Source organism: Oreochromis aureus, linkage group 11, assembly GCF_013358895.1.
Source record: "Oreochromis aureus strain Israel breed Guangdong linkage group 11, ZZ_aureus, whole genome shotgun sequence".
NCBI classification, from domain to species: Eukaryota; Metazoa; Chordata; class Actinopteri; order Cichliformes; family Cichlidae; genus Oreochromis; species Oreochromis aureus.
Window position 1 is genome coordinate 5,393,457 of NC_052952.1, and position 18,615 is coordinate 5,412,071.

At 41.1% G+C, this 18,615-nt stretch overlaps 1 protein-coding gene across 2 annotated transcripts; it reads left to right on the forward strand.

Moving 5' to 3' along the window:
• Positions 1-2,547: 2,547 nt before the first annotated feature.
• Positions 2,548-6,508, forward strand: id4 (inhibitor of DNA binding 4). 2 transcript variants are annotated; one of them, XM_031750489.2, is made up of 3 exons: positions 2,548-3,642; positions 4,232-4,297; positions 6,273-6,508. In XM_031750489.2, exons 1-2 carry the CDS (start codon positions 3,265-3,267, stop codon positions 4,277-4,279), a joined length of 426 nt encoding a protein of 141 aa, XP_031606349.1. In that variant the 5' UTR covers positions 2,548-3,264; the 3' UTR covers positions 4,280-4,297; positions 6,273-6,508. The 2 variants fall into 2 exon arrangements, with proteins under 2 accessions (XP_031606349.1, XP_031606348.1); XM_031750488.2 differs by having other exon boundaries at positions 2,554-3,642; positions 4,996-6,508.
• The last annotated feature ends 12,107 nt before the right edge of the window (positions 6,509-18,615 follow it).

Here is an 18,615-nt window from a genome sequence, read left to right on the forward strand (position 1 = left end):
CACTATCGTTGTACCCCATATACCACACCAAACCATCACTTTTGTTGTTCCAACAGTCTTGGAGGGATCCATCCAATGTGGGTTAGTGTCAGACCAATAGCGGTGGTTTTGTTTGTTAACTTCACCATTCACATAAAAGTTTGCCTCATCACTGAACAAAATCTTCTGCGTGAACTGAGGGTCCTGTTCCAATTTTTGTTTTGCCCATTCTGCAAATTCTGTGCGCCGATCTGGGTCATCCTCGTTGAGATGCTGCAGTAGCTGGAGTTTGTAAGGGTGCCATTTGTAAGTAGCTAATATCCGCCGAAGGGATGTTCGACTAATGCCACTCTCCAGTGACATGCGGCGAGTGCTACGCTGTGGACTCTTGCTGAATGAAGCTAGGACAGCCACTGATGTTTCTTCATTAGTGACAGTTTTCTTGCGTACACATTTTGGCAAATCCAACACTGAACCAGTTTCACGAAACTTAGCAAGCAGTTTGCTAACTGTAGCATGGGAGATGGGTGGTCTCGTAGGGTGTCTTGCATTGAAATCTGCTGCAAATGACCCGGTTACTGCGTTCACCAGATATCAACACAATTTTGATCTGCTCTGCACGTGTTAACCTCTTCGACATGTCAATGGCTGTGAACAAAGAGAAACTTGTAAATAACTCATGAAAGAATAAAGTTACATTGAAATCAAGCACACCATTGTTTTTCTTGTGACATTACCAATAAGTTTGATGTGTCACATGGCCCTCTTTCTATTGAAAAAACAAAAGTTGTATCCAAGATGGCCGACTTCTAAATGGCCACCATGGTCACCACCCATCTTGAGGAGTTTGCCCCCTCACATATACTAATGTGCCACAAACAGGACTTTAATATCACCAACCATTCCCATTTTATTACGGTGTATCCATATAAATGGCCCACCACCCTGTATTTTTAGCCCTATTTCTACACTTGATTTTATACGATTGCTTTGTTGTCTGTTGTATGTATGCTGCTATGGCAACTCAGTTTCCCTCTGGGATTAATAAAGTTTCTCTGATTCTCATTTGCCACAATATTGTCTCACCTTCAAAGGTAGTGTCAGTCATGAATGCTCGAGTATAATCAAAGTGTGGTTCATTTGCAGTTGTTGAAGCTGCTTTTGCATTAACACAAGTAGGACAATGAAAGTAGAAAAGGTCCCAACAAAACAACAAAATGTTGCAGTTTGGTTGCTAAGTCCTTAAATAGTAACCAACTAAGGATTTCCCGAGAAAAATGCATTTGAATACCTCACATCAGTCCCATAAAGTCTTCTGTTTTTAGCCCGTTTACAATTTCATGAAAATTTAAGATGAATTATTTTGCGGGCAGGGGGGTGCTAGTTTTCTTGGCGGCAACATTTTGCATCCCATTAGCCTTAAGTAAGGATGCCAGAACCCTGGAATCTAAACTGAGCAAAATCTCCAACTTTTTATTTCATTATGGACATAAATGGTCAAAATAGCAGGATCAGTGAATCACTGCTGAGGCCAAATGGGACAGTGTTTTGCTGATAGACCTCATCCATCACCTGCCTGTCATGTATGGAGACTTCATGCACCATCTTGCTTGTGGAAGGACTACCATCAAAGCTGCAGACCACTGATCCCTTTGATGGTAGCCCGTGAGCCAAACATGGTTGCAAACATTACTGAGCAGAATAGTCACTTCCCATGGCAACAAAAAAACAGAGAGACAGAGGGTGGGAGACAAGAGGAAAATGCCCATTTAAAGCCATTTAAGCTTTTCAATATTCATGACTGGGGAGAATGTAGAGGTTCCCATAAAGTCTGGGACATTAAACCTTAAAAAGAAGGTGGGTGTCATCCCTGCTACACTCAGACCTCAGGACCCCAGGAGCTGGAAGGTAGCGTTAAAGAAAGAAAGAAAGAAAGAAAGAAAGAAAGAAAGAAAGAAAGAAAGAAAGAAAGAAGTTGGGTGTGAATGGATGAGGTCCCGATGCGTGGCGTCAGGCTGTCTGCCCGGCAGGGCGACTCAATAGGCGGCTGTAAAGGAGGGAGCGGAGCGGCGACGCGGCCCGGAGAGCGGAGGAATGTTGGAGGCACAATAACGCACAGCTGGGGCAGGGAATGGCAAGGAGGCGCCGCCAAATTGGTCTGTCCAGCCTCCCCTAGAGCTGCAACCCTGCAGGAAAGGCTGAGATAAAAGTCTTTTTGTTTGTTTTATGAAGTCATAACAATTCATTCAGTCGACAATTATGGTGAACTAGAATGATTTCTTTCTCTTTCTTTCTTTCCCAAAATAAATCTGATTAAAAACATACGTGTAACAAAATTCGGATAGAATGTTGTATTAACAGCACCTCATTTGATAAAAGATTTCACTAGGACCAAAAACCTTAGTGCTGATTGTAACAGACGCTATGAAGGTATGTTTAGTTTGATTCTTGTTCTGGATGCAGTCAGCTTTTGTTTCGAATTATATTTTTCCAAAAAGGTTATTGGGGTTTTGTTTTGGGTTTTTTTTTGTTCGTTTATTTGTTTTTGTTTTTATGTGCAGGTGGTTAGGCTCTGGATATCCGTCACCGGAGAGATCAATACCAGCGAGGCTGTGCGTAATTACGCATCAATGACTACGACACTAAAAATGCAATCCAGCGCTAATCAGCCTGGTGAATTGTGCATATATACCATCACCTCTATCAGGATCGATCCCATATTTGCTCCTTTAAGATAGACCCCTTGTACCGCTGGTCGAAAAGACAAATTGAGACTTTTGCCTTTGGACGGCGGCAGTATACCGTTGTTGTAATTCATTGCTTTCGATCGCCACTCTCTTTCTCTCTCTCAGTCAGGCACACACACACACACACTCCTCCTACCGATAGGCAGCCCACCGCAGCGCACAGAGAATGAGACACGCCTTTTTCTCGGCTCCGTTGTCGGGTCGGTGGGCAGCGGGCTGCTGGTGATTGACCAGCTTCTCTCCCTGATCTGTCAGCCGGCTGGATTGGCGCCTCCCCTCTCCTCTATAAATGTAGGAAATCTATTCATTCCTTTCACATCGAGCCTGCTGAAGTAGGAGGAACTGCGAAGCTCAACGGGATGTGTTGACAGGCTACAATTCCGCCTTTTCGTTATCTTATTCTCTAGCTAATTTGCGGCCGTATTAGTTTTTTTTCTGTGTTAACAGCGACGTGCTATAATCTTAAAATACCTCCCGCCACCAGTAGTGTAATTGTTCGATTTGTCGTTGCTTCTCTCTGAGCCGTTGGTTATCTAAGATGAAGGCTGTTACTCCAGTCCGCCCCCAGGACTCCTCCTCCAGCGGCAGCCAGCTCTCCCTGCACTATCTGTCGAAGCAGAGCTTCAACATCGCCCGGTGCAGGATGGAAGAAGAGGACCTGTTCTGCCTGCAGTACGACATGAACGACTGCTACAGCCGGCTGAAGCGCCTGGTGCCCACCATTCCGCAGGATAAGAAAGTCAGCAAAGTGGAGATCCTCCAGCATGTCATAGACTACATTCTGGACCTGCAGCTGGCCCTGGAGACGCACCCTTCTCTCCATAAACAACAGCCTCAGTTGGCCGGGACCTGCCCTCCTCGAGCCTCGAACCCCAGCAGGACACCGCTGACGGTGCTCAACATTGATCAGCACCAGGTAAGCTGGAGTCAGGAGGAGGCTCTCGGTTCGCCCCGTTTTCACCGGGACTGACCGGGGAGGAGGAGGAGGAGGTGGTGGTGGGGGACCCCAGTTTACCTCCCGGTGCCAGACTGCCGTTCGCCACTCAGACTCAGACAAAGCACGTCATACTCGTTATGTGTCATTGTCCTTCCAGTGTTAGTGAAAAAGGACAGAAAAAAATCAGAATGTCATACAGCACTTATCAGAGGCTTGAAAAATCATGCGTAAAAATCGCATTTGACGTGGGTTAGATTGCGCACTTGATTGCGGGCTGTATGATTTGCATGATAATGGCAGTGTGTGTCAGAGGCCCACCTTATCCCAGGATTGGTGAAGTACCTCAGCCCGCAGCCCACTCCACTGCGCACAATAAGGGCAATTTGTTATTCAATAGGCTATAAGAGAATTTATTATGGGAGATATAGCCGGCTAATTTTCTGCCGCTCTGCTGTATGCCATTTATTATTATTATTTTCAGGGCTTAGGGCCTTGCCTTTATTTAGTTTTGTCATCCACAAGAGCGACATCGTTTCACGTGTTGTTTTTCTTCTTTATCTTTCTGTAGAGGACGTCTATAGTCAAAAAGCCGGAGGACTCGATTTTATGTCGCTGAGACTTGAGCACTGCATTGGTAAGTGGGTGTAAAATATTATTGCTATATTATTTTAAATATTTGTGAACATTATTAATTTTTTATGCATTTATTTTTTATAAACATAAAAAATGCAACCGTATTTGGTGGTTAGTGCGACATCCTTAGTAATTTGAATACTGTAGCCTATATGTGGTGTAGATTGACAATCTCTAGAGTGCTCTGGGGAGGCCAGTAGATGTCAGGGAAAATAATAATTGAGGAACATGAAATTGGCACCAGCCTCAGATGCAGCTGTGCTTTGCGCAATAACTGTCACCAGTGTAGCAATCTCAGAAGAAGAGAGGGTTAAAACCTCAGCTTGCCCTCTCTTTCATTCTTACACACACGCACAAACACACTTTCTTTCCTCCCCCCTCTCTCTGGCTCAGTGTCATATACACTCTGCTCAGTTCCTGGCTTTTAAACCAGATTTACAGCACTGAATTCAAACACACCTGGACAGGACTAAGAGAATGTAGGTGGTGTGTGTTACAGCGAGACACTCCACAGCCTTCTAGAGAGTCCCGGCTGGTCCTCGCCAGCCTTGCCGAACAGCCCAAGGTGCTGTGTGGTTGTTGTTTGACCTGGTTTGTTTTGGGTTGTTGATCAAGCATGGCCTCTGTTTTGTCGGTGGCGCCAGTCAGTCTGGAGCTTTGCAGCTCACCCCCCCTCGCCTCTATTCATCCCCTCCACAGGTGTGCAGGCTGCACAGAGCCGCTCCAAAGCCAGCAAAGCTTCGCCAGGGACTCACACCCAACTGGAGGCACAATCACAAGGGGATTTCAAAACCGCTGGGAGGAATTAAACCCAAATAAAATCACTATTCATATCAGGTTTTTTTTTTATTCCATCGAACAAGGACTCAGTGTGTAGACATCTCCCCGTCCTTCTTCCTGCTTAAGTTGCTCTCACTTCTTGTCACTTTTTTCCCCCAAAAAGAGTGAAAATATGAGATCCTCATGCTGACAAGTTTTTTTTGTTGTTGTTGTTGTTGTCGTTGGAAACCCATCTATCAACAGCTATGAAAACTGTTTGTGAATTGTGCTTAAAGAGTAACTAAAAATGACTCCAGTTTAAAGCTTTACTAAACTGCGAAAAATCCTTGTACATGTTTTTTTTTTGGGACATCTATTGTTTAAAATAGATGATTTGTGTTGAACAGGGATTGTCATCCCTGGTTTCTTAAAATGTTTGATATTGTAAAGAAGAACAATTCCGATTCGAGACAAATACGATTGTAAATATAGAGACGCAAATGTTCTATAAAAGTATGTGAAAGGAAGACTTATATGCTTAAAATAGACTATTGTAATTATAAGATATTTTTATTAAAACCTTTTTTTTCCTGTCATTATGTAAATATTGTGTTTCCACTTTAGTGAATGAACGTGGTTATGCTCTGCCAATAATGTCCTCACATGATGATATCAGTTAACTCTTTGCAGTGTTCTTTGGACTAGTTTAATATGTAGCATGTCAGGCTCATTGCAGAGATATTGAATGTGCACTGAAGCAGCCCTGCCTGTGTAGATATGTGGTGGAGTTCAAACACAAGTTCTTTGATTATTTGACCTGCTCAGCTTTCTCTTGAATCGGTTTTTTTTTTTTTTGTACTCATTTACTTTGACAGCTTTGACCCACTCAGAGAGATGGGTGGGCCTGCTGTTTGATCTTTAAAAAATGAAAGAAAGAAAAGAAAAGAAAAAGAGAGGGGAGCTTAATTTGATTCTGTTACATTGCACTCTTGTTTAAAAAGTGATCATAATAGCTACAGCACTTCTTACAGTGTTTACGATGTAAAAAAAAAATCACTGCAACACAATGTCTCTCAGATTTGTGCAATCAGAGCTTCTCCTTGAGAAGTTAATGATTGACGCCAAGAAATCATTAAACTTTGGTTATAAATTGGTTCCAAATGTGAACATTAACAGACTCTCTTTTTTTTTGTTGCTGTTGTTGTTCTTTGGAACAGAGACGTCTGTACGCGGATGTGAAAAGTCTGGAGAGTCGTCCAGTCATTATTAATATAAAAATGAAGAGAAGAAAAAAAGAATCTTTATTTTTCATGACATTGAACACCGAATTTACCTCACCACCCTCCTGCCAGTGTGAGAGGGCACTTGTACATTACTGTCAGCTGCACTGTTGGACTTGACCTTCACTGGCTTATGAGGAGTTGTCAAAACAATTAAAAGTTTCCAGGAAGAATTGTGTCGTCTCGAGTGTTGTCTCAGGGGGCGCATTGCGGTTTATTTCACTGGCACCTGAAGTGCTGAGAAGGAGAGAGGTGCAGTGTAATTTATTCATTTAGCCCTGGAAAATAAAGGGAGGGTAAAGTTATTAATATGTTGCAGACTTCTTATACTGTTAGTCCTCAAACCTGCTTTACAGGATTTAGGATTTAAGCCTTTTGTTTTCTGAGCCTTTATTAATTCAGCCGCACACACACGGCTGCAACAACAGCAGGATCGCTCAAACACAAGTGACAGCCGAGAACTCGCATATATGTCACTCCTTCATGCAGAAATAATACTATCTCTTTAGTGCGATATCAAAACACATTATTGCAGTTGGCAATTCATGATGTAACATGTTCCCGTTAAAGAGGCTCAGTAAAAGAAAAACGGAGAAGAAATGTTGCAGAGCAGGAAGTACGATCGCTTTATTCACCACGTGAACTTCAGCAGCAAACATGGTGCAACAGAAGGTGAATGAAGAATGAAGGCCAGTAATTTACAACATCTACAGCTCAGACTTCCACACACGATGCCAACAATGTTCAGCGAATAATATTTCTCATCTTCCCTTACAGTGTAGATGGATTTAAAACAAAATCAGAAAGAGAGCGTAAAGTTACTGGAAAGAAAGTCAGTAAAGAAAAATGGTGTTATTGCTTTAATGAGAAACAAATGAAGAAAAGAAATGCCTGGTGAGATGCTGATTATTATGGGATTCAGTGTAGATGAAAATTATATTCACACTCTTGGCTGAAAGAAACTCAAGGCCTCATTGGGTTTACAGGAGCATTTACCAGATACATCTCCATATTTGAACAGTTACAATTTTTCTAAAATTAGTAAAATCACATGCTGTAACTGGTGATTTATGAGCCTGCTCAAAAAAAGAGCTCTTATTTTGATTCGCTGGGTATCTTTTTCCACACGTATTTCACTCACAGCTTTTGGCTCCACTGGAGTATCTTTCCTTTCCGCCTTCTTTTGTGCGGAGCCTTAGCTTTTTCTTGCAGACACACGGGCCCTTGTTTGGTTGTCCCCACGTTAACCTGCCAAACGCAGGTTAAAGCAGCCGTTTGACACCAACAACCCCAGCGACAGAGGTGGCCCTAAGGGCCCTGCAGCACACCTTGCAGACATCCTACTCCAGCATGGCCACACAGGCCACCTGTGTGTGTTTATAGTCCACACCAAGGGAACCTGGCATCACTGCCCTTGACGGGTCCTGTCCTTGTGATGTGAAATGTGAGCGACTGTGTGCCTGTCTGTGTATGAGTGATAAAAGGAGGGCTGAGAGAAAAAAAGGAAAGAAAATGAAAAAATGTGTTAAAGCACAGGTGGCCAGCTTGACAGTTAGACCTTCCTGATATGATTAAAGATTATTCTCTGGTTCTCATGGAAGAGGCCTGAGAGCTCAAACAAAAAGCTTCGGCTGTCATTTTTTTTTTTTTTTTTTTGCAGGACATGCTACTGAATTTAAGGATTGTGTGGCAAAAAAAAACCCCAGCCGACACCTTGACACACTCACCAGCTGACCGTGCTTTATTTTCACAGCAGTCCACCCGGCGATTCTCGTGCTGACATTGGCTCGACTGCTTCATTCAAATCTCTTGTCGAGCTTTTTATATTTACAGAAAGCAGAGGTTTAACATTTACAGGGAAATTGCATTTGTAAAATGTAACTGCGCTATATCCTGGCAGTGACATATGGCATTAAATCAGCAGCCAGTCAGTCATACACTGATGCTTCTTTACACAAACAGAACATGCTTCGCATTTACTGTAAGCCTTATTAAACGACGGTCCAGACCATCACAGGTGCAGTGCTACAGTAATGCAGCGGGGACATAGGACAGGAGATTTCTGTTACAGCTACATGATCTCTACGTCTGACTCTGTGTTAGTCAGCAGCCCCAGACTGCTGCCGTCCCCAGATACATTATTCATCCGCGCTCTTATTATACTTTGCTGCAGCCATATGTTGACTCACAGTTCCCACTGTCTCGCTGTTAGCTAGCACATTCTGCACTGCTCTGGCATTAGCACAGCAGGATTTTCCAAACAATCCCTGTTTGGAGTGAGACAACAGTGCAGCAGCAGGACAGCTCCTATATCTTTGTGTCATTTTCTAACGGAGTGGGCGAATGGTTCCTGTACCTGCGGCCTGTTTGTGTGCATTCAATGGTCCAGATCGTGAGAAAGCATCACTTCCTGTTTGATAAGGAGGTACATATTGGCGAGGCTGTTTTCCACCGTCAAGCCGATGCCAAGGGAGTGGACACACCAGCCCTGTGAGCAGTCACTCGGAAATGTCATTATTAACACAGTATCATGATTATCAAAACAAGGAACTGGCCCAGGCTGAAATTGTTTACACAGGTGTAAGCGTGTGCGTTTCCTTTTTCGTGCATCAGTGTGCCCTCCCCTTTTTTGACTTTCTCACAAAAGACGACAGCTATTCTAAACAATTTCCACTGTTGTTTTATTCTCCTTTTCCAGGGGAATTTTACTACAACTCCTTGGAACTAATGATTAAAAAGAAAAACAAACTACTTCCTTTTCCTTGAAAAGAAAGAAAGAAAGAAAGAAACTGCAAGCTTCTAATTCCACAAATTTGTGCAAGGCTCTGTGAAACGCTCATCATCGCCCCTGCTTTGAATTAACCTTCTGCATATGTTAAACTGCAATAACAGGTTTAGTCGTGGTGTCTCGCCTCCCTCTCTCCCTGATTTAACTCCACATTACGGCATTCCACGGGGGCCTATATCCCTGCGTGTTAATCACTGCTCTTCCCGGCACACTGAGAAATATATGGCGGGTGCTTGCAGAGGAACAGTGGAGGACAAAAACGTGCTCGCACTTGGACACTACTTGATTACAGACTAATTGGTCTGGAGTGATTAAATATCTCATGCTTCTCAGTAATTGCAGCTATTTAAAGCAGCTATTAGCTTAAAATGCCTGCCACCAACAGCCGTTTACTCATAAACAAAATGTGAGATGCAGCAATTCACCTGTAAGACTTGGAGAGTCGTGGGAGGATTTGTGCTGCTGGGAGACTTTGCGGCGCGTATTTCAGCTCTTACTCCTAACACAGGAAGTGAGTGCAAATGCAAAACCCACTTTGCTTTATTGATACATTTACAATATACTAGCTATCAATCTTTTTTGCCCCCCCACCTTCTTTGCTTCCAAATACGCAACAGATGTACATTTTTACATATAACTAATTAATCACAGTTACATTTTCCATGTTCATATTACTTGTGATAATTGATGTGTAATTATTTCTTCATTTAAGCTATGTGTATTTATATGTGTTAATGATGTGACACTTAATGTTTATACACACACACACACGTATATATATATATATATATATATATACATATACATATGTATATGAAAATATGAAATAACAATAACTCCTGGACGGGTCATTCATTTTAATTTGGCAGCCTCTGTCAACTCTATACACTCAAAGAAAAAAAAACAACAGACACACACACACTCAACATGTTTATGTGATCTGAGCCTGGAGCGGTCATCAAACACAATCACAGGAGAGTTAATGTGTGTACACCCACCAGTTTAAGCTTCAGTCAGAGCCTCTTTCAGGGCAACAACAAACAACGACAGGGGTGAAAGAGAGGAAGAAGCAGAGGGAGAGGTGCGGCAAAGAGTGGGAATAGGGTTAGAGAGTGTGTGAGAGGGATGGGAGGAGGAGGAGGGAGGACTTGGCATCACCGGTGCCAACCGCGGCTCCCGGGAGACAAGCGATGAATTACAGAAATGAGATCTCAGACAAATGCCAAGCTTTTGCAAAGAGCAATGAGAATGGCTGCACCCCCCCTGGAGAACACAGTGATTAGAGAGAAGGGGGAACCGGGGGTCTGCCAAGCCCCTTAAAGGATCTTTGCATGTGTGTGTGTGTGTTTGTGTGTGTGTGTGAATGAGTGCAAGGGTGGCACCGGGACAACAGCCATGTCACAGAACACGACCCTGAGGTGCAGCCATCAGACAGCCAATATGGCGAGTTAAATACCGCTGCTGCATCAGAGCGGAAGGCCTCCAACTGCCTCCAATCAAACAGGTTTCTGTTCACCTAATGAGCTTAATTAACGAAGCTTGGTTTACACTTGTTTGATTCAAAAGAGGGAACAACATGTTAAATTTACCAAATGAAACAGTATCTTTCCAAGTCAGGCATGACACGAGGTCCTCATCTGTTTAAACACGTAAAAGAAGATGATATTCATCATTTTTTTAAATATGTTTTCACACTTGTTTTTTTGTTTTGTCTGGATTATTGGTAGATAGTGTAAACTAAAGCATTCTTTTTAGATTAAAAACATTTCTAATAATTAGCGTTAATAAATTATAAACTCACTGTGAAAAAAATTTTTTTTTAATTATTGTTAACAAACAATAAGAAGATAATAATGTTTACAAATTGTCTACTTTGTTAATAGTTAATAGCCATCTATAAACATTATCTAGTTATTATAAAGCTACAGCTGGTGTTTATAAGGCTTTTTAAATGGCTGGTGGATACAGTGTGATGCATCTCTCTTGCAGATTATTTATTTGAATTAGTAATATTTTTGTGGACGGTATTAAAAAGTTGAATGTAATTTCTGTAGTAAATAAAGGTAAGCAGGTAGTTAACATTGGAGACCACGGCTCAGTCTAGCTGGTTTGGTCATAAATAAATAAATAGGTTAGCTGTAGAAAAAATTGTAGTTTCAGCTAAAATATGACACTGGTCTCATTATGGCTGGTCCACATGTGTATCTGCGTCACACCTTACGTGTCTATCTGTGATACCAGTGTCAGGATCAATGAAACTTTATTTACAAAATGACAATAACAATTTGGAATAATTAGCAAAAACAACGGTCATAACGATAACATAGTGGTTAAGTAATTATATAAAATGTTATGTGTATTAATGTCATCAAATAGTATAAAAATTGTTATTTTTCCTCATCAGCTGTGGAATACATCATAAATAACTAATAAAATATTATGTTTTACTACAATTACTTTATTACAAAGTACTGACAGAAATGTGGTCAATTGTAACGTTAATAATGATTGGTAAATATTAATGACCATGACTAAAATAACTATTTACAAAAGTGAAATATTATTAAAAGGTGTTATAAGTAGATTATCAGTAGATTGCTATTATTTTGGAAAAGAGGATGATCGGTTTCTCACAAGAGAAACAATAAATTGATGTATTTTTGTGATATTTTGTCAAAACTACATTAATCAGCTTGGAAAGAGGCCTGGGACACGACCCACACATGAATTAAAAGAAGACTAAAAATTCAAACACCACAAAGAAGCAAGAACATCAGATAATTTAAAAGCAATGCAGATGCAATTATGAGTGACCAACAGAGAGCTCACATTTGTAGGCAGCAGTGTTTCCTGTCCAGTACAGGTAAAACTGCTGAGCACTCCAGCATCAAGATAGTAAAAGGGAAAAGAGTAAAGAAAGAAAACGTTATCCTGCTTTATCTAAGGCTAAACCCCAAAACAATCACACATTCACCTACACCTCCAGCCAGTCCACTTACACACCAGTGTTCACGTTATTGTTAAAGTTTTCACATCCTGAAGCACTTCTGTTTACGTGTGACCGTTTTGAAAATTCATTCGATTTTTTGTCGCTTCAAAGCAATGACAAAAAACTAAATTTTAAATAAAGTTATTATATAAAGTTATCAAAAATTATGTAGAAGGAAGTTACCTTTATATTGATAAATAGCTGAAATGAAAAGAATAACAGAGACCACATTTTTATTTCCTCCTCTCTCAGAAATACTGGCATCTCACCATTCTTCCTCCGTCACAGAGCAGTGTACCTCCATTTACAGGTGGGTGTCACTTTCTCTTCCACCTTACTCTTTTTTCTTTTTACCCAAGGTGTCTCTCCTCGTTACAGCGATAGCTGGATGTGTCCTACGATCTCCAGGAACAGATAATGTAATCAAATTTCTTCCTAGGTGCACTGGAAAGATTACACGTTCAGTCTTCAGGCTTATGTTGCATTGCTGTGGTTTCACTTCATGCCTATCATCTTAGACACGCCCTCACATCTTAACAAAGGAATTTGATCATTTGCCAGTGAGTTACAAAAAAATGATGTAATTGTTTGCAGAGAGAATATAGATGAGTGTTTTGACATTGACCAACAAAATCCCAGTTCAGAGGTGGAGAGTATGGGTGTGCTTTAGATTAGGAGACCTGGATTCCTATCCCATGGGGACATATTTCACTTATTCTGTATTTCAGTTTTGTTTTTTCTCTTCTTTGTGCTTAGTTTCAACCAATGACAATACTTCTAATAGGTCCAGATAGATATATAGATAGATGAGGGCTCAGAGTGACAAGATTCTGTGGGCTACATTATTCAGCTATTTGAAATTCTTTCTGGGACTCGATATGAGCGATCAGATTCCCTCAGACAAAATTGTCTCGAAGTGGGAATACCAAGTCAGATTGGGGATTTTATTTCAGCGACTGCCTGAGGGGAAACTACATCAAACCAAACAGAAATCTCATTGGAGTCTGAGATGACAAATGGAGACCTTGAATAACTGCATTACCGCTATTATATTTGGAAATGGGGGAAATTAATTTCACCGCAATGCTACGTTTCAGTTTCTTACAGATTGCATATCCAGCTGCAGATATGGGTTTTGATATAGATCATTTACAATTTCATTAGGACAACATTTGTTCACGTTCGCAGCGTTCTATATTTGTCTGCGTTATCAACCGGTGCAGAGGCAGTGAGAGCAGAGATGCTGAGGGGAGATCTGGTACAGAGAAAATCCCCTCCAAAGATTGTTACAAGGATCAAATAATGTTTGTCTGAAATATTTTTTTTCCACAAATGTAATTTATTCAATAAAAATTCTTACAGTTTTTTTTAAATGTGAAAGAAACATTGGTTTAGTTTTTGAATGACATGACTGACTTCCAAACTAATGTTGTTGTCACAAAATCAGGTGAGCAGCAGAAATCTTCACCCTAGTCTGTGACTGAAACAATTCACTTAAGTGATGATGTATGGAGATTGCATGGACCCAAGCTGCTGCTGTAACAGCTGATCGCATCATCAAGAAAGTAAGGTCAGAGTAAGACCCTAAAATAACACAGTGGAAAAGCCCCCAAATCAGATGATGCCCTATGAGCAAGCACTTGATCAAAGTGGGAAGGAAAAATAAACTGTAGAGTTAAACTGAAGACACAAATTAATAGAAGTTTTGGTCAGGAAAGGCAAATGAACAACCTTTGCAAAACATTCCCTTACGCTACAAATGTCAACACCTGTTCATTTCAAAATGGCCTGAACCCACTATAAAGCCTTCCAGTCCACATAGCAAGTGATCACTTGTTGCACATCGCTCTATAGCTTACATCACTCACATTTTAGCAGTTGCTAATCGTCACATACAAAATAATATACTATCAAATACTTGAAATAAGCTCTTTCTTGACCATCAGAAAACCTTGCCCTGTGGAAACTTTTAACAGTATTTTCACTCTACTCCTACAGGATGCTAAATAAGCATTAGGCATAATTTGTGTATCTCTGCATAAACATTTGCTATTGGACAGGGGGGACAGGGGTTTTCACCCTACTTAGACACGCTCCCATGTAGTCCTCTAAGATTCTTACAGCATATTGATGACATAAAGGTCTTGTTCGGTTGATAAGTGAGCCAAAATAGAGAAGGAAGCAACGGCAGAGTTCACCAGGAACAGGAGAACACAAAAAAACTTCAAAGATAAAAAGTGCAGCAGGGAAAGAACAGACCGTGGCTGCAGTGGGCACTTTTCACTCTTTTTAACACTAGCTTGTCACTTCACAGCTCTTGGTATGTTATAACTTTGCTCTCCTTCACAACTGGCTCACCCACAACAGCACAAGCAAGAGTGGCTCACAGACCGGTCGTAGCACATACTTTGTACACTTCCTCCATGTGACAGCAGAGCTACACTGATTCTTATATTTTGTTTTTCTAATTTACCTGAACACTTCATACACCATGCCTCAATCACCCATTCACACCCATTCATACAAGCTCTTTTTTCTATGCTTAAGTGCTTTCCATCTAACGTTCACACTCTAATGACTGCATTGGAGAGCAACTTGAGGTTAGAATCTTGCCTAAAGATATTTGGCATGCAGACTAGAGCAGCCAGGGAAAGAACCTTGAATTAGCAGGTGACCTGCTCTAACTACTGAGCTACTTCTGGCCATGCACAGACTGCCAGCGGACTGTGAATTCACTACTTCCGCATTGCATGTCACAATGTTTACACATTCGGTCCTTTAAACTGGCATCAAATCAGGTGTATATGCTAGTTCAGTTCAGCTACAACAGGCCTCAGTTGATCTCTTATAAAATCCTCAGATTTCTGAAAGTGCATGCCGTGTTTTTGTATTCTGTATTTCACATGCTGAGAAATTACTCACAAAACTGGATCGAAATAAAACAGCACAGCCCGTGCTCCTGATCCCTCCATATGTTTCCATATAGATATCAAGCCATCGATTAGGGGAATGCTGTCATCTAGTTGGCAGCGATTAGGCTGCTGGCTTTGGCACCCAGTCAACAACTAATTCACATGCTAATGTCTTCCAGATCAGGTCTCGCCCCCAAACTGGTTCTCCTTATTGACTTGATTCCCTGATTGGACAGATGGCCACCTTTCAATATCACAGACGTCTGTTTGTGTTTAGGCTCGGGGTACGGGTGGCGAGGGGTTGTCAAGAAGGGGGCGGGGGGTGGGGGAGATGTTTCCCAAGCTTATGAATAAACAACAACAATCATCAAGATAAACAACAACATTATCTGGCATCTGAACCTTGACGACGATCCATTATGGCCATTACTGTCATATCGTGTGCTACAGTCGGCTTTTAATTGCTCCTATTCACTATTGAGAATGGGGCGGGGGGGTGTTCACAGACACTGTATCAGTCGACGCTCTTAATTGATTTGTCCTCAAGCTTGCCAAGACCGCAGTCTCTACAGTCGAGTGCGCTGAAACCTATCAAAGCGGAGCGAGGAGTGAAGGCATGAGCACCCAGGACAAAACCTCTGCAGTTCGCGGAGAGGAAAAGAAAAGTGGGGTGATGTTAAAAAAATAAAGATAAAAAAATAGAGCATTTTCATTTCTCCTAGCCTTCCTCCTCCTCCTCCCCCACACACATTTCTCTCCCTCACCTCTTGCTCTGCTCTTTCTCTCTGCGCTCTCGCTCTCCATTTTCGTGCCTGGCAGCAGTCTTTCTCAGGAGACTTTCTCTGCAGTTGTGTGAGGAGAATGTCAGTCTTGTGTAGTTAGGGAGTGTGTGTGTGTGTGCGTGCTTAGATCTTTGTGTCTGTGTATGTTTGTGTGTCTGCCTCTACGAGAAATGTCCCCTGGATGTGCTCATTAGCAAAACACCAGTGCGTATGGCTCCCCAGAACAAGGCATTGTGGGTACTGCCACTGTCTGTCTCAGCTCTGTGAGTTCATAAGCAACTAATGAACAGATTCAGGCATGAGCACAGGGCAGCACAGGCACATCTGTATCTTTGTGAGGACACTTATGGAGGGCATTCTGCAGTATAGCCTCTTACCCAAACTAGAACCATCACCATAATCGCCCAAAGCTGAATCTAATCTGAACTCTCAAACAGCCCTTTGAAGACGTGTCAGATACTGAAGACTATGATGTACACACTTTCGAAAAAAAGGAAAAACCCAAATGTTCCAAGGTTTAACAAACCAGTCCTCACAAAGCTAGACTTACCCACACACAAACACACACAGACACACAAAGAGAAGAAAGTAAAGACTTTGAATGACCTTTCATAGACACAAGACTTTAAGAAAAACAACGAGTTTTTCTAAAAGTCTCTGCAAACTTAATATTCTGTTTTCTGTGTGGATGAAATGAAGCTTTGTGATGTGCTAAAAAAAACTGCATAAAATCAGATGGCGTTAGCGCTGCAGCTAGACTTTTACCTTGTGCATTAATTCAGTATTCAATATTAAACCGGCAGAGGGGTCTTCTGGCAGGCTAGAGACAACTTCTGCTTGCATTTTTTGTGAGTATTTTTTCTCACAATTTGACTCAGTATGACTTTCAATCAAAAGTAGTAGTTTGTTCATAGTATAAAAAGTGGCAGCCAGATTTTTAATGCAACACAACATTTGTAGCTCACAAAATTGTTTTTGCTTCAGTTCCATTTATTATTCAGCCTATAAGCTGTTCTCTGGCTGTCATAGGGTGTTTTTACAGCAATGTGGTATTACACATCCAGTCAACCAGCCATTCATCCATCCATTTACTGGCACTGGGCGAATTAAGAAGCATTATTTAACCATATAACCCAGAGGAAATCCACACAGCCACAAAGAGACCATGCAAACTCACAAACAGAAATTTATACCCAAGAAGCTTCCCACCAATCCATGGAAGCTGCTTTTGGGATAGGATGACATTTATGTTTTTTAATTTGGTTGAAAACTGAAATGTGAGTTGACTTTTCAGGACACTGGAACAAATTCAGTTTGGTTTCAAGGTAAAAGGTTATTAGAAGGACATCGGATTGACTTTATCCAGTCACCTGACAAATTTGTAGAGGTGTTAAAGAGATGTATTTCTACTTTTCAACCATTCAGACATGAAAGGATGCCTTCTTCTAGAGATCCTTTCAATAAAATTTGAAAACAACTTCTCACTTTTTACTTTTTAACCCAGTCAAGGTTGCTTTGAAATCTGGCAATGCCTACGTCTCTGTACTTTAAAAGTCTTTCCTTTCATGCAACAGAAATAAAATTAATGTACAAATCTCAAAAGTTTTATCATTTTTCTCCTCCCTGCACAGGAACTGAAATCAGCCGATTGTATCAGCTGCACAGAAAGAAATATCGATTCATTTTTACTCTCTATCCACCCATGGCGCACGTTTGTAACGTAATTATGATATAACTGTAATTGTAACGTGAGAACTAAATTTAGTATAATAGTATGACATTTTACTGTATTATATTAAAGTCACATTACATTTTTGTAATGCGTAATTCCTGTTCAGCTGTTCAGTAGGACAAGAAGACAAAACAAAAAGTTATCCTAGTCTTGTTTCATGCAACTGCAGTGACATGGCCATCTCCTCTAAAGTGGTCTTTGGATTGAGCATTACCCCAAATGTGCCTAACAATTTCATCAGATTCCATATTCTTGGTAAACACCCATATCTCTCCAGTTCTTGATGATCCCTTTCCTTATTGTCATAAGCATTACTGCCTTAGTAAAAAACAAAGCTGCTCTACTTGTTGTTCCTCCATATACAGAAAAAACAAAAAGAAGCGAGAGAGACGACACTATCTTGAATGTGTCAGCGAAGTCTACAATTTCTCCTACTCTTCATTTTTTTTTCAATAAAATCAATATTTTATTCCATGGAGGCAGCAAACCTCTGGAAAGCAGTGCATATTTTCTGTATAAATGTGGTCTGCCGTGTCGTGCAAGGTGCGGTGATTGAACACTGCCAGACAATAAAAGGAAATACAGGCCTTGGCAATCAGTTTCAGAGTTGCATCTCTCTAAAGACTATCTGAAGCTATTGTTGCAAATTATTGTTCTGTGAAATGTATTTCCAGCTGAATATGGGCACTCATAAATATACATTTTCATGTGGAAAAGGAAACAAATTATACCCACTCTTCAAAACTAATCAGCACAGGGCTGCAAATGGAAAAACACTGTAATCTCAGATGCAATAAAAAAACACTGTGAAATGAGCAGAACAGGTGCATAGGTGAACCCAGATAAATATAGCCTGGCTTGATGAAATAATTTCTCTATCTGTCCTGGATAATAACTCATTATGTTAATCATAAGCCTTATTAATCATTTTCTCATTCGAACTGTCAGGATGTGATTGTCGCACACGGAGACTGTGTGAAGTACAACGAAAAGATTCGCCTTTTGCCATTCATCAAAGTCGTGTGGGCAAAATGATTTGAACGTCAGAGCGGAAATCAGCACCGGAGCTTCTGCCGA

Coding starts and splice junctions, on each gene's coding strand:
- id4 (XM_031750489.2), top strand. CDS start 3,265: ATGAAGGCTGTTACTCCAGTCCGCCCCCAGGACTCCTCCTCCAGCGGC. Junction 3,643..4,231: donor TCAACATTGATCAGCACCAG/GTAAGCTGGAGT, acceptor ATCTTTCTGTAG/AGGACGTCTATAGTCAAAAA.